Here is a 13088-nt window from a genome sequence, read left to right as displayed (position 1 = left end):
CTTAAGAATCATTAAACCATTTATTAATATTATTTACAATGCTTATTTAATGCGGGGCTTCCCTAAATAAGCCTAAGAGCCGGACTCATCCCAGGCTTACTAGCGACTTACCCATTTTCTTCATAGCTTTCTATCAGATAGATATAGGCTGCGGATCTCCCGGCTTCGCGAACTTGTACGATATTCGGCCGGCTGGTAGGAAAAAAAGTGCCACCAGAGCGCCTCCGCGGACTTCAGGATAGTGATGAGTACCGGGCCCCGGAGATGTCCAGCCAGCGCCTTGCCACCCTGACATGCCCTTCAGCTCGGCTGACGGATCTAATTGGACGACACAATTGAGTTCACCATAGGGATGGAGGTGGTATTGGCCACGGTATTCTTTATCGCTTTCCATGTAAACGGTTGTGATGCTGAAGAAGCGGTTTGATTCAGAGGGAGCGCTAATCCTGGTGCGGCGGTACTTTGAACCGTCTATCTCGTCGGTTGCAACCCAGCCCTCGTTATTCGCTAGAGCTTGTCGAATCAAGAAGCAGAAATCGTCATAGTATGGATTTCCGGGGCCATAGTCTCGGTTCAGCCTAGCTTCAAGGTCTTTCCCTGGAGTTCTATGAGAAGCTTGATAATCAGTGGACGCATCTTGATGTCTTGTTTTTAAAGATGATTTTTTACTTACAAGTCTTCGACTTCGGCAAAGAATTCTCGAGCGCGGTCGATGAGCTTCTGGTGATTAGGATGAATGGCGGGTGCTGAGTCCATGTTGGAGAAATTGCATATGGCTGCCGTTCACTATCTGTTGAAGAATGATGAGATTGCTTTAACAAGAATTGGGTTGGAATCTGGGTTGCTTTTATAAAAAATATCCTCTCCGCATATTTGATTATGATGTTGTATTTACGTGTCTCATTAATGACATGGTACCCGCTGTGAAGGTTTGTTTTGGATCACCAGATCTGGCTTTAGCGCGTCGGATACGTGCCGGAAAGAAGGATGCAACATCGATAGCTTAGGCTTACGGCATGCGAACCAAAAACTTTGTCAAGAAAACTTGGAGTGCAAATGTACATATTGTTAATAAAATGATATACCGAGGAGGCCAAAATTTTATACTATCTACAACAACCACTCCATTAATACCGAGGGGGATTTGGAGCCGGCAAATACAGTGCAATTTTGTTTCATCTGATGAGCAAAATGAACAGAAATAGATCGCCATATCATTCATTTATACTTCAATAACTATAATAACTATACAGATTTAATGCAAGGCGTATCTGCAATTCTATAGATGAGCTTCTTAGCACTTACGTTGCCATCCTTCAACATCCATAAACCTTCCTCAACAGACTCCAGCCCGCGCGGCAGAATCTCATATGGATGCCCGCTCATTTTGCCCTCAGCAATCCATCGACCCACGAGCCGAAAGAAAGCATACCCAAAATCCACATCTTCTTGGTATATATCATTACTAATCGGGGTCGGTTGGCCGTGGACTGTGCCGAAGAAAGTAATGCCAATGGATATCCAAGGAGGAATACAACTGTAATCCAGACGCGGTAGATATACAGACATACGAGCTCCTTCTGGCGCCAATACTTCTGATAGATGCCGAAAACTATTACCATCATTGATAGCATCAACAGCGTGAAAGCATTTCTTTCCTCCAAGGGCAGCTTTCAGATCATTAACCACGTTGCAATCCCGATAGTCGACGAAATCTGTAACAACGCCGAGAGACTCTATGTATGGTCTTCCAGATCCACATACAACAATGACTTTTTCGAAGCGTCCCATCTTTGCCAGTTTCAGTGTAAAGGCTCCAATGGAAGAGCCTCCCCCGTAGACAATGAGCGGAGGTTGAACATGTGAACTCTCCGGCGATGTCGGAAATGGTATTTTGAGACGTTGGTATAAGCCTATAGCTGCTGTGCACAAGGCAAATGGTATGGTACTAGCTTCTACGTCGTACATGAGCAAAGCATCACCAACATGTGGAATCACTTATTGGAAACCAACCTTCAAATGAGATATTTGGGGGCAATAAAAAGCATGTATTCGCAGGAGCAATCGAATATTCTGCATAAGTGCCATTCTCTGCCTGTAAAGGATGCGCTGCCGCAACTCGATCGCCTTTCCGGAACTCGTACACATTGCTTCCTACAGTCTCGATAATGCCAGACATCTCGTTGCCCTGGTTTATTTCAACACCGGGAATGAGGTGATCGGGAGCTTTCCAGTCGCGCGGGTTGCTGGCGCAGTATATGACTTGAATAAGGACTTCATCTGGCCCTGGCATTGGGATGGGAACGTCAACAATGTCGCATCGTAGAGGGCACGCCTTGACCTTAACAGATTTCATAGTGGAGGAAAAGAATGAGCCAGGGGAGAAATAAATCATAGAAGCACCCTTATACCTGTGTCAAGATCTACAATTTATACTCAGCAACAAATCCTCGTACTAGCAAAATTGGAGCCCTTGGAAAATTATAGGGTAAAAGGATATATCTCATTCTGGAGAAATGTCTTTGAGAGCAACTATTACTCCGCGATATACCTAAATCGGCTAATCTTCCCCATGGGCTACAGAATGTGGAGGTGAAGCGAGGTATTCTTTCTTCCATTGTTCCATAAGTACTGCGTGTAGCTTCATATTGGCTGCCACAAATGTGGGAGCCGATTCATGAATGATCGCAAGTACATAGCTAATGCAGCAACTGTCTCCATACTTGTTCATTTCTCGCACTATGATTGAGTCTCCGGATACATTGCGGATAGATTGTGATTGCTAGCTCGGAATTCCCGGGTTTAGAGCTGTGTTGATTGAAGATTTGCAGAGTTAGTTGAGGCTCTGTTCTCCGGTTGCAAGATATGGAGGCATAGCATTAATTAATTTTTATAACTCACAGTGGGATGCACTTAGTTTTCAATCCTCGTCAGGTATTGGAAATTACATGTATATTGTCTAGCCAACTAGGTATGACAGAAAGGCTTTTGCTCGTTGCGTTATAGGGATATACCTTGAAAAGTTACAGCACTTCAACCACTATAATACAGCGTATATTTCACTGTATTATAGCACATCTACCACAGCATTATAGTGATATATGTGCTAAAGTATAGTGCAATTAATATAGCGTTGCTTAAAAACAGCGTTATCTATCCTGCCCAAAATGGCTAGCGTACTTCTGATATACGACAAGGGTTAAAAACTAGGTGCATTCCACTGTAGCGGGTCTCCAGATTTAACTGCCAAATATAGTAACGCGTTCGAAATTAGGGGAGTCTTAAGGATAAAAGGCGCTATGGTATATTACGCAGCATTGGCGATGTAAGCTGCTTATGTTATGGAAGGTAAAGAAATTGAATGTAGTTGCGTATCATATGAATGCATACTATGGGGGTTTACTAAACACTATTTCTAGTTTTAATTACATGTTATACTAGTATAGCTGAAAGGGCGTTTGTTCAAGGTAGAATTTTATTTGGCATCGGGCAACTAGTGTCATCACTCATATGTAACAAGCTTATATAAATTGTTAGTATACCTTTACAATATTCCCTCTCTAGCTATATCAGCAAGTAGTAAGTAATCTTGAATAATGAAACAAGCTATGAGCAGAGCTATTAGTATAGAAAGAGCGTTATTAATAATACTAAGCATATTGATTAAACACGTTACTAATTCTATAAAACTCAATGCGCTTCGAACCGAGCGTCGGGTATAATTTGTATCGCCTAGCTAGTCTCAGTTTAGAAATCGCCCCGAACATCGAAGTTCGGAACTTCCGTCTTCGGAAATCGTTATTTATTGAGCATCTGAGGGAGGATATTACGTATATAACTTAGAAGATAGCCGAGCTTGTCAAGTTAATTTACCAAGGTTCGTTCTCACAGCCTGCCTAGCATCCATCCATTGTATTGATACAAATACTGCACACGATGATCCCTTCAGTCTCATTTTTCAACCATCAAACTGGGGAGAAGATGTCAGAAACGTTTGGCTATTCTCAGGTAGCTAAATTAAGTAATGGAGCAGTTGTTCTTGCCGGAATGCTGGGAGTGGATGCAACTATGGCTCTCGCGCCAACACTGGAGCAGCAGGTCGAGATAATCCTTGATCACATTGAGGCGGCACTTGAAACAGCCAGTGCGAAGCCTACGGACGTGTTTAAAGTTATCAGTTATCATCTCGACATTGAAGAGAGCATGAGCTTAATTACTGCTGCATGGCTACGAAGGAACGGATTCAAGCCAACGTGGACTGCTGTTGGAGTGACGCAACTGGGCTTTCCTGGAGCTCGTTTGGAAGTTCAAGTGGAGGCATGGCCAAATTCATAAAATCGGTTAGTCGTAGCTATGAACTTTGGGGTAAATTAAAGAAACGTTACTATATTAGTTGATGCTGTTGGGACTTTTTTACAAGACTTCAAAGTTAGATAGGCTAATTATTATCTCAGTCAAATATTCGCTTGTTGATCCAAATCAATATTTAGTAGTGCAATGAGCCGGACACAAGATCAAAGTAGAGAATACAAAATCATGTAACATTATGTCAATGTAACGACGAAGTCTATTTTCCCCTATTGACATACAAGATGAAGAGCGTATTGCTATTCCCGGACACCTATTCCACCATTGTCTCCATGACGAAGTGGACAACAGTGTAAGGATAACAAGATACAATAGAAACATGCTAAGGGGCAGCAGGATTGCGTCTATAAAAATATATTATTTTGTACCATGTCCTTCAATCTCGTTGCTGCTTTCATTTTCCCATTCAGTTTCCCATTCCCCATGTACTTTCTCTTCTTTCCTTCCATTTTCTTTATTTCGCTTGCGAAAATTGGTTACGTTGCTTTAATAGAGCCATCTTCTAAATATACATATGATCTAATAATAAGTCGTCCAAGCATACCAAAATAAAACATAATATTAAACTTAGTTAAGCTTACAGTATAGAAACACACTTTTATACCTTCAAACAGCTCTGTGCTGAAGAGCGATTCGAGCTATACTGTCGCACTCACGCCAAACCGCTTCCACGAGTCTCTGCTTGACACACTCTCCCACCATGTCTTTACATTGGGGCGATCCATGATCATATCTCCATATCCCATGCGGAACAAGTATGACATAAGAGGCATATAAAAGATGTCCACTATAGAAAATGTGTTGCCTGCCATGTATTGTTGATTGGCAGGCACGGCTCTGTCATAAACATCCAGCTTCTGGGCAAGTGTATTCACGAGGCTGTGGATCAGCTGCTCATTCTTCGCTTCTCCTGCAAGACTGTTGATAGTGTCAGATGCTATCAACTATGGCCAGCATTCTTTAGGGCTCGGCATTTACGGTTTAAAAATCACCTCCCATTGCAGTGGACGGGCCACAACATCAAAATTCGCCATCTCAACACACGCCCATTGTTCAAATTGGCTCATCGTCTTGAGATCAGACATGTTGGGAATTAAATTAGTACCGACATTCTGATACTTTCTTGCAATATAGCGACATATAGCACGAGATTCTACAATGTGAATTAGCAGTCATGTTCTCCCGCTTCAAGCGATATCGTGTGCATATCACCATATAGGCAAATATCGCCATCTTCGAGGATTGGAACGACGCCAAATGGCTGTTTAGAGAGGTGGCTCGGCAGCTAGACCTCAGATTCCAATTAGCTCTTTTTCGTATATTTAGATAGCAGGCACGCTAAGAACGGATGTTTTACTTGCCTTTTGCTCTCCTTTCATCAAATCCATATCAATGAATTGGTAGTTGGAGACACCTTTCTCCGCCAGCGTGAGGAGAACTTTCAAGGTGCATGAAGATTTTGGGGTTCCTGTTAATTTCAGAGCCATTTTGCGTAGCAATGTAAGCTGAGCTTGCTGGCGATGGTGCGTTTTCTTCATCCCTTAAACTATATATGTATAACACGGAAGAACACAATTGCGATATCTCTTCGCGAGTTTCCTAATAAATCGCATTTATTCGGAATTTCCTTAAGTGCATCGGTGATGTGCAATCATCTTGTGGGTAATTGTGTAGGAATGCCGGGAGTTCCTTAGATTCGCAGGAAATTCCGAAAAAAAACCAAGCTGCGCTAGCCTGCGGTTTAAGCGGACTTTCAGGTGCAATCATAAGCTGCACACAAATGCCATTTTCGACCATTTGACTTCGGAATTTCCTCTGTGTTATTCATAAGGCTTTGTTATTACTAATAGTTATAATGAAAAGAGAATGGATGCGACTGTGGTTCTTTATTGATCAATTATATAGATTGAGTTCTACCATTCGTTTTTCTTTCTTTATTTTGTCTATTCAGAAAATTTTCTTTTTGATATCAATCTTTAATGAACTGTTTGCAACAATGGCTTCACGCTCAAAAAATACCGTGGTGATTATCGGCTCTGGCCCCGGCATTGGCTCTCAAACGGCTGCCGTCTTTGTATCAAAGAGATTCGACAAAGTAGCACTTATAGCGAGAAACACTGAACAACTTCAAAAGGATGCCAATGCGATTGTCGGTGCTGCCGCGGGCGAAATATTAGTCAAGACCTACTCGGTAGATATCTCAGACAGTAACAAGTTCACGACAACCCTCCAGCAAATTAGCAACGATCTTGGGACACCGGAGTTCGTCTTAGTTAATGCTGCTATTGTGGCCACATCTTCATTCTTCGAATTTAGCGAGGAACATATCCTTAAAGATTTTTATATTTCTACGATTTCGCTTTATCATGCTGCAGCATGGGCGATTCTTCAGCTTACGTTATTGGCGAGGCAAGATCCAATAGCGAAGCCAACTTTGATGGTTACCAACTCAAATCTCCCGGAGACACCTATAGTAGATTTATTCTCTCTGTCGCTTTCTAAAGCTTCTCAAAAAAACTTGACTTTATCACTGCGTCAAAAGTTCGGTCCTCAAGGCATCCATATATGTTTGCTAACTGTTGCCGGGGGGGTAGCTGATGGACATCCAAACCTTAACAGCAAAAATATAGCAAATAAGGCATGGAAATTGTACAACCAACAGAAAAATGAGTGGACTGAGGATATTATAATTCAAGATCCATAGATAAACATTTGATGCTCTATTATAGTGGGTTACAAAGAGTCTTCGCATATTGCCAGGGTATTTTCTTCTATTAGTTCTGAGTATACAATAAGTTCAACGCTATTTTGCTAATAAAATTCATTTACCACACATATTTAGTGAACCATACGTCAATATCTATCTTACATTTTGAAAGATATCTAAATCCCTTCAAAGCCTAGAAATGATGTTCTTCGACTTTGTTCTGAACTATTGTCAGTCTGTTTTAGCTACAGGATATATGAATTATTAAATTAAATACAACATTGGACTATTATATTGAGTCATTCACGTATTTTAAAATGTCCTTAAATGTTCCAGGTTATTTTTCTGTCGTGTTTGCCAAGGGGCTTAGTTTATAATTAACTGTATCATGTAATCATATACATGAACCTGACTCATTTTGGACACTAATACTTTTAGCGTTAGTTAGTTTAATGTTAGCCTCCGCTTGCTTGCTTAATACGCGGTTTGTGAGATTCAGGTAGTGCCGACCGGCATCTCAACAACCCTCCATCCCCAGTACGTTTGGCTATTCTCATGCGTTTTCAGCAGAATATATGGTCAAAATGTCAGAACTAGAAGCCGCCGCATCGTCAGAAGGTTTTATAAAAAGAAGTATAGGCCACAGCCGCACCGGTAAACCAAGCAAACGTCGTGCCAGATATGTCCTGCAGGCTTGTCACGCCTGTAAACGACGCAAGGGTCGCTGTGACGGACAACAACCGTGCCAGCATTGTCGAAAGCGAGGTGTCAGATGCCAATATCCGAACCACCCCCAACTATCTTCGAGTGACGATCAATATACTCCCGGTGGTTCAAGGGCTGAAAATCCAACAGTCGTAACCCTCAACTCAGAGTATATCTTCCCATCATACCAGCGACAACGGACTATATAGCTTACATTTGATCAAAGAGACGTGCAAAGTATCCAGGATTCAATTCTGAGTTTACAAAAACTGCTTGACAGGATTGCTACGCGTATCAACCATCAGGCTAGAAATGAACCTACTCAGGCTTCTACATTGTCTCCTCCACAGCAAGAGAATCGTATTTTCGAGACACAATCATCTTTTGCAACCCACCGTGAACCCGCTTCTTTCCCCGAAAATGATAGAATAGATCATTCGAACCTTCGCTTCCATGGATCATCAAGCTCTGATTATAGCCTAAATATAGCACAAATCTTGTTGCGGCACAAAGACGGACTTGATGTCTCCATTGGTAGCGCTAGCCACCAGACTGCTTCCAGTTTCGGTGCAATGACAGTAACTACAGCAGATCTATATAATAACGCTGCTTGGGGATGTGGTGATGTCTTCCACCAACCTTTGGCTACTTCGTGCACTGTACCAGTCCACAGACTATTAAGCAAGGTAGACGCGCTACGACTTTTGCGTGTATATCAAGAAGTTGTTGGAGACCTCTATCCGATACTAGATATGCAATCCCTCTACAGACAACTAGAGAGACTATATGTTAGTGGAGGCGTTGGTTTAGGATTGAGGCGATGCAATTCTTCACACGTTGACGATCACCACATACTTGTATTGAACTTAGTTTGTTCAATTGCGCTTAGAGCCGAGACTGCTGGCACATCTAAGGTAGCCGAAGTACTCTATGAAAGCGTACAGAGTTCAATTGAGAAAATTGTCATCCGTCAGAAGATTCAAGTTCGAAATGTCGTACTTGTATTATTAGCGGTTTGTTACAAACATTTATTGCCCAAAATGGGCAACCTATTAAAGCATGACTAACATTGATAGAGCATCTACCACTACTTTAGCGATGATAATCGGCTGGCCTGGAGACTTTGTGGTATTGCTGGCCGGATGATTATGGAACTTGGCGCTCACCGTTTGGAAATCTTTCAACGAATTTTCAATACCTCGATGCAGTGTGATGAAATTAGTGGGACTTTATGGACCATCGTGGTACTCGATCGACAATGGAGCTGTGCCCTTGGAATTCCGCAAAATTTCCAGGAATCAGACTTTGACAAGCGCCTGCCGGTACCTGTAAGTGGCATCTTATATGTCCAATAAGGGGATTCTAACCCGTTATAGGAGTATGCTACATATCTGAAAGCAATGCTTTCCTACGGATTGCTAAACCCAATCTATTGGAATTCTGCTAGCCGTAAGATATCTAGCACTATATGCAACGAAGAAGAGGCTTTTCGGTTTCTCGAATCTGATATAGAGCAGTGGAGAATAAAGTCGTTAAAAAATATGGACTTTGTCCATCCTAGCAATCGAGATGACGAATCTCCATCTTCAACAGCACGTAGTATAATACCTCTGTTGTTATACCTCCGCGCAAATCAACTACAAAATCTCCTGTTTCGCCAGCTCTTTGTCTCAAATTTACACCTTACAATAGAAGCTGCATTCGCAGAATCAGGCCTGAAAACTGCCTGCGACACGATAGATATCCTCTGGGATATCAACGAATCATCGGATTTATACAAGAAACAACTTCCCGTTTTCCGACACTTTCTTGCCTCTTCCATTTCTGTCGTGTTCATGATAATCACTCAAAAGGCACAAGTCGAGACAGCCTCGCCGTCTGAAGCGGGTGAACAGTATCTGACAAACAAGATAGGCGAGATAATCACGAGGGCTGTACAGCTAGCGACAGCCTACGCAGATTCATCAGCCATATCACGACAATTATGGGAACGGCTTGTATCCATTGTAGAATCCTTATGGCGATTGAAAATTATCCCAGACAGGCGACTCGATCAGATGACTTCAACTCATCCTATCAATAATATCTGTGGCACATCTGAAGGAGTTCCAGGAACCATTATCACTGACACAGTAGACAGTAGTCGACTTGTTCGGGATTTAGCGTCTTCGCATATGCAAAATTGGTCTCTTTTGCCGATAACAAACGACGAATTCACAACAGTATATAATACCGAAGAGTATTCTGACTGTATGGGGTTTAATAATAATTATTAGTATCTATCTATTTATAAATAATAATAGAATGTTTATTACCATCTTCGTAAAATCTATCAATCTTGAGCCTTACTACCTCCATTTCTTCCAAGCGAATACCATTCCTACCCCGACAATTGATGCGGTTACCAATGTGAACTTTGCCAAAGCCCTTTGTATCAATGGCGTAACTATTGTATCTCTGAGCTCCATATGATTGTCAAAATTCGGATATGGCACGTTGGGCTTCGAAACTTCAAGAAAGTCGCAAAGTTCATCCCATCCCAGACCTTCCTCTAGTTTAATAATTCGTAGTCTTTCCTCTGGTATTAATTTCGTGACCAAATTATTGTAGTTGACGTAATTCTGACGCAGTATCTGCTCGTTCTCAGAATGGCCCTGTTTTGTCGTCCCACTAAACAAGTCATAAACTAGGCTGTTGAATCGCCAGTGATGCCATAGACCGATGTCAAAATGTTTCAGGATAGTCATTGGAACTGACTCAAGATAATCGTTCATGCTGCCTACTTGTTTGTTAAATGATCTGACCCATTTGTCGGGGTCCCGCTCGGTTAAAAGGAACTTCACGCTCGGATCACTCAAATAGGCACCGAGTATTTGTGCAAGCATGTAACAGGGCACCTCGATAATTGAATCGTAATCCTGAAACCATTTGTCAAATTCAGCTCGTCCATACGGTTTGACGCCAGAAAATCGGTTGTGCTCGGCTAGTAATGCCTCTTGAAAAAAGATTTTATGGCTGTGATTTTGATTTCGTATGAACTCTGCGGCATGATAAGGCTTATAACCAAGTACTTTAAATGCTCGATATAAGCCAAGTGTTCCAGTTCTAATCGTTTAATAGTGAGCGTAAGCATCTCTCTAAATAAACAACAAAGGGAGCAATTCGTACTTGCTGCAACTAAGGACGATCACTTTGACCTTTGGCTTTTGAGGCGGCTGGGGAAACTCATCGATTTTCCGCGCTTGGAGCATTTTCATGCAGGAAAATTATTACCCTGAGGACTAAAAGCTTTAGCGGCAAGAGCTCTCTAAACAATACAGTTATTTGGATGTGAAGCACAGCATGTTACTCCTATTGGAAAAATCGGAAGGGGTATACAGATTACAGAGAGGCGGTGGAACGAGAAAGAGCTGTGTAATCACAGAAAGGGTGATGTAACAATATATAAATGGTATGCAAGATCTCACCACAGTGTCATTTGTTTTGTGTACGGCGTTGGCGCCCGCACCGACTTTCGCGGTAGTAGGCCCAAGGTCACACGCTATTAAACCGTCCGCTTTCGAGTCGGATCTAACGGGATGTTAGTGATGGTGGCTGCTTACTCAGTACTTCGAGGTTAAATGATATGAAAGTAACCAGTCGCTGGGCATCGAAACTCTAATTGTAATAGTATCGCAAATGAATAGAGTAACCCTCTGTGCTTTAAATAGCTATCATAAGTGCTTATGATATAATATTGCTAATGGTAGACAACTGTCACTGTGGAAAATATAAAAGTAAGCATATAGTCTTAATGAAAAAAATTTAAAGTATCGCCAATATATATTTTTTTATTTATAATATAATTAAATAAAATTTTAATAAGTTTTAAAAGCTATTATATTAGTTATTATTTAATTTTTTTAAAATTAATTTTTTATATTTTATAATATTAAAAAATCTTATTTAATAAATATAATAATAATAATAAGTAAATTAAATTATTATTAAATAATAAAATTAAATAATTAATAACTTGTAATAATAATAAATTATAAATAAAAATATTATTATAAATTTTTAAAAATAATTTTAAAAAATATAAAATACTTTAATAATTTTTATACTAGTAATAGCTATTATTATTTTAATTATTAATATTATTTTAAAATAATATAATTTAAAAAAAAAATTTAAATTAAAAATATTTATATTATTTAATAAAAATTTAAAAAAAATTTAAACTTATTTTATAAATATAAATAATTATTTTAATTATTTTTTAAATATTTTTAATTTAAATAAATTTAAAATATAATTAATAAAAAAAAACTTATTAAAATTTTAAAAAATTAATTTAAATTATATTTAAAAAACTTAAAAAATAATAATATTAATAATAAAAAAAAAAAAGTTTTTTTATAAGTTATATAATATTTAAAAAAAAATTAAAAATATTATTTAAATAAAAAAATAAAAAAAAAATTTTAAATTAAATTTTTTAATATTAAATAAAATAATAAATCTTATTTTAAATATATTATTATATTTATTTAATTAAATATTAAAATAAATTATAATACTATAACCTTATAAATATTATATTATAATAATTTAAATAAAAAAATTAAAAATATTTTATTATTAAAAATTATTTTAAAAATATTTAAAAAACTTTAATAAAAATTTATTAAAATAAATAAAAAATAATATAAATAATATTAAAAATAAAAAATTAAAAAATTAAAAAATTAAATAAAAATATACTTATAAATTAATAAAAATAAAAAATATAATTATATTACTAGTAATAATAATAATAAATTATAAAAAAATAAATTTAAATTTTATTAATTATAAAAATAAAAATTTTAAAAAAAAATTAAAAAAAAAATTTAAAAAAAATATATAATTATTATAATAAGCTAAGTTATAAAAAAAAAATTATTATATTTAAAAAAAATAAAAAAAAAATTATTTTTAAATAATTTATTTAATTAAAAAAAATATAAATTAATATTATATATAAAAATATTTATATAAATTTAAATTAAATAACTTATTATAATAATAATTGTATTATTTATAAAAATAATAATAAAAAATTAAATTATTATTTTAAAAAAATTTAAAAAATTAAATTATTATTTTAAAAAAATTTAAAAAATTAAAATAATTAAAAAAAAAAAATTAATATACTAAAATTTTATAAAAGTTTTTATAATTATTATATTTTTAATAATTATTATAAATATAATATTTATAATTTAAAAAATATAAAATATAAATATTTAAAATATTTAAAATATACATTAATAAATTTAAAATA

At 37.4% G+C, this 13088-nt stretch overlaps 7 protein-coding genes across 7 annotated transcripts; 3 read left to right on the top strand and 4 right to left on the bottom strand.

Annotated features, from left to right (window-relative positions):
* Position 1: 1 nt before the first annotated feature.
* On the bottom strand, positions 2-1054 carry GGI43DRAFT_418923 (DUF4863 family protein). Its single transcript, XM_083207607.1, has 2 exons — positions 674-1054; positions 2-605 (listed from the first exon to the last, which is right to left on the bottom strand). Exons 1-2 carry the CDS (start codon positions 754-756, stop codon positions 134-136), a joined length of 555 nt encoding a protein of 184 aa, XP_083055172.1. The 5' UTR covers positions 757-1054; the 3' UTR covers positions 2-133.
* A 191-nt stretch (positions 1055-1245) lies between these two features.
* Positions 1246-2647, bottom strand: GGI43DRAFT_432380 (zinc-binding alcohol dehydrogenase family protein; the record flags this gene model as incomplete). The annotated part of the gene is made up of 3 exons (XM_083209559.1): positions 1246-1955; positions 2014-2341; positions 2633-2647. The coding sequence occupies 3 exons, from the start codon at positions 2645-2647 to the stop codon at positions 1246-1248; spliced, it is 1053 nt and encodes a 350-aa protein (XP_083055171.1).
* Positions 2648-3890: 1243 nt separating this feature from the next.
* Positions 3891-4460, top strand: GGI43DRAFT_418920 (Endoribonuclease L-PSP/chorismate mutase-like protein). Its single transcript, XM_083207606.1, has one exon. The coding sequence runs from the start codon at positions 3937-3939 to the stop codon at positions 4333-4335; it is 399 nt and encodes a 132-aa protein (XP_083055170.1). The 5' UTR covers positions 3891-3936; the 3' UTR covers positions 4336-4460.
* Positions 4461-5006: 546 nt separating this feature from the next.
* Positions 5007-5855, bottom strand: GGI43DRAFT_388885 (putative glutathion S-transferase II, GST-II; the record flags this gene model as incomplete). The annotated part of the gene is made up of 4 exons (XM_083204127.1): positions 5007-5286; positions 5347-5521; positions 5581-5653; positions 5715-5855. The coding sequence occupies 4 exons, from the start codon at positions 5853-5855 to the stop codon at positions 5007-5009; spliced, it is 669 nt and encodes a 222-aa protein (XP_083055169.1).
* A 509-nt stretch (positions 5856-6364) lies between these two features.
* GGI43DRAFT_388884 (NAD(P)-binding protein) lies at positions 6365-7072 on the top strand (the record flags this gene model as incomplete). The annotated part of the gene is made up of 1 exon (XM_083204126.1): positions 6365-7072. One exon carries the CDS (start codon positions 6365-6367, stop codon positions 7070-7072), a length of 708 nt encoding a protein of 235 aa, XP_083055168.1.
* A 522-nt stretch (positions 7073-7594) lies between these two features.
* On the top strand, positions 7595-8863 carry GGI43DRAFT_418918 (uncharacterized protein; the record flags this gene model as incomplete). Its single annotated transcript, XM_083207605.1, has 2 exons — positions 7595-7949; positions 8007-8863. Coding segments are annotated over exons 1-2 (1136 nt in total), but the record flags the coding sequence as incomplete, so codon positions are not given.
* Positions 8864-10031: 1168 nt separating this feature from the next.
* GGI43DRAFT_418916 (sulfotransferase family protein) lies at positions 10032-11490 on the bottom strand. Its single transcript, XM_083207604.1, has 2 exons — positions 10949-11490; positions 10032-10885 (listed from the first exon to the last, which is right to left on the bottom strand). Exons 1-2 carry the CDS (start codon positions 11035-11037, stop codon positions 10129-10131), a joined length of 846 nt encoding a protein of 281 aa, XP_083055166.1. The 5' UTR covers positions 11038-11490; the 3' UTR covers positions 10032-10128.
* Between the last annotated feature and the right edge of the window lie 1598 nt (positions 11491-13088).

The sequence above is a fragment of the Trichoderma evansii genome (assembly GCF_050947405.1).
Source record: "Trichoderma evansii strain SZMC 28006 chromosome Unknown GGI43scaffold_42, whole genome shotgun sequence".
NCBI classification, from domain to species: domain Eukaryota; kingdom Fungi; phylum Ascomycota; class Sordariomycetes; order Hypocreales; family Hypocreaceae; genus Trichoderma; species Trichoderma evansii.
Note: the sequence above shows the minus strand (reverse complement) of the source record. Positions and strands in the feature narration are given on the sequence as shown.

Bases quoted from the DNA above. Each gene is read 5' to 3' on its own strand.
- GGI43DRAFT_418923 (XM_083207607.1), bottom strand. From the start codon at position 756: ATGGACTCAGCACCCGCCATTCATCCTAATCACCAGAAGCTCATCGAC. The intron at 606-673 runs GTAAGTAAAAAA...AGCTTCTCATAG, and splicing joins TTTGCCGAAGTCGAAGACTT to AACTCCAGGGAAAGACCTTG.
- GGI43DRAFT_418916 (XM_083207604.1), bottom strand. From the start codon at position 11,037: ATGAAAATGCTCCAAGCGCGGAAAATCGATGAGTTTCCCCAGCCGCCT. The intron at 10,886-10,948 runs GTACGAATTGCT...TTAAACGATTAG, and splicing joins ATCGTCCTTAGTTGCAGCAA to AACTGGAACACTTGGCTTAT.
- GGI43DRAFT_418920 (XM_083207606.1), top strand. From the start codon at position 3,937: ATGATCCCTTCAGTCTCATTTTTCAACCATCAAACTGGGGAGAAGATG.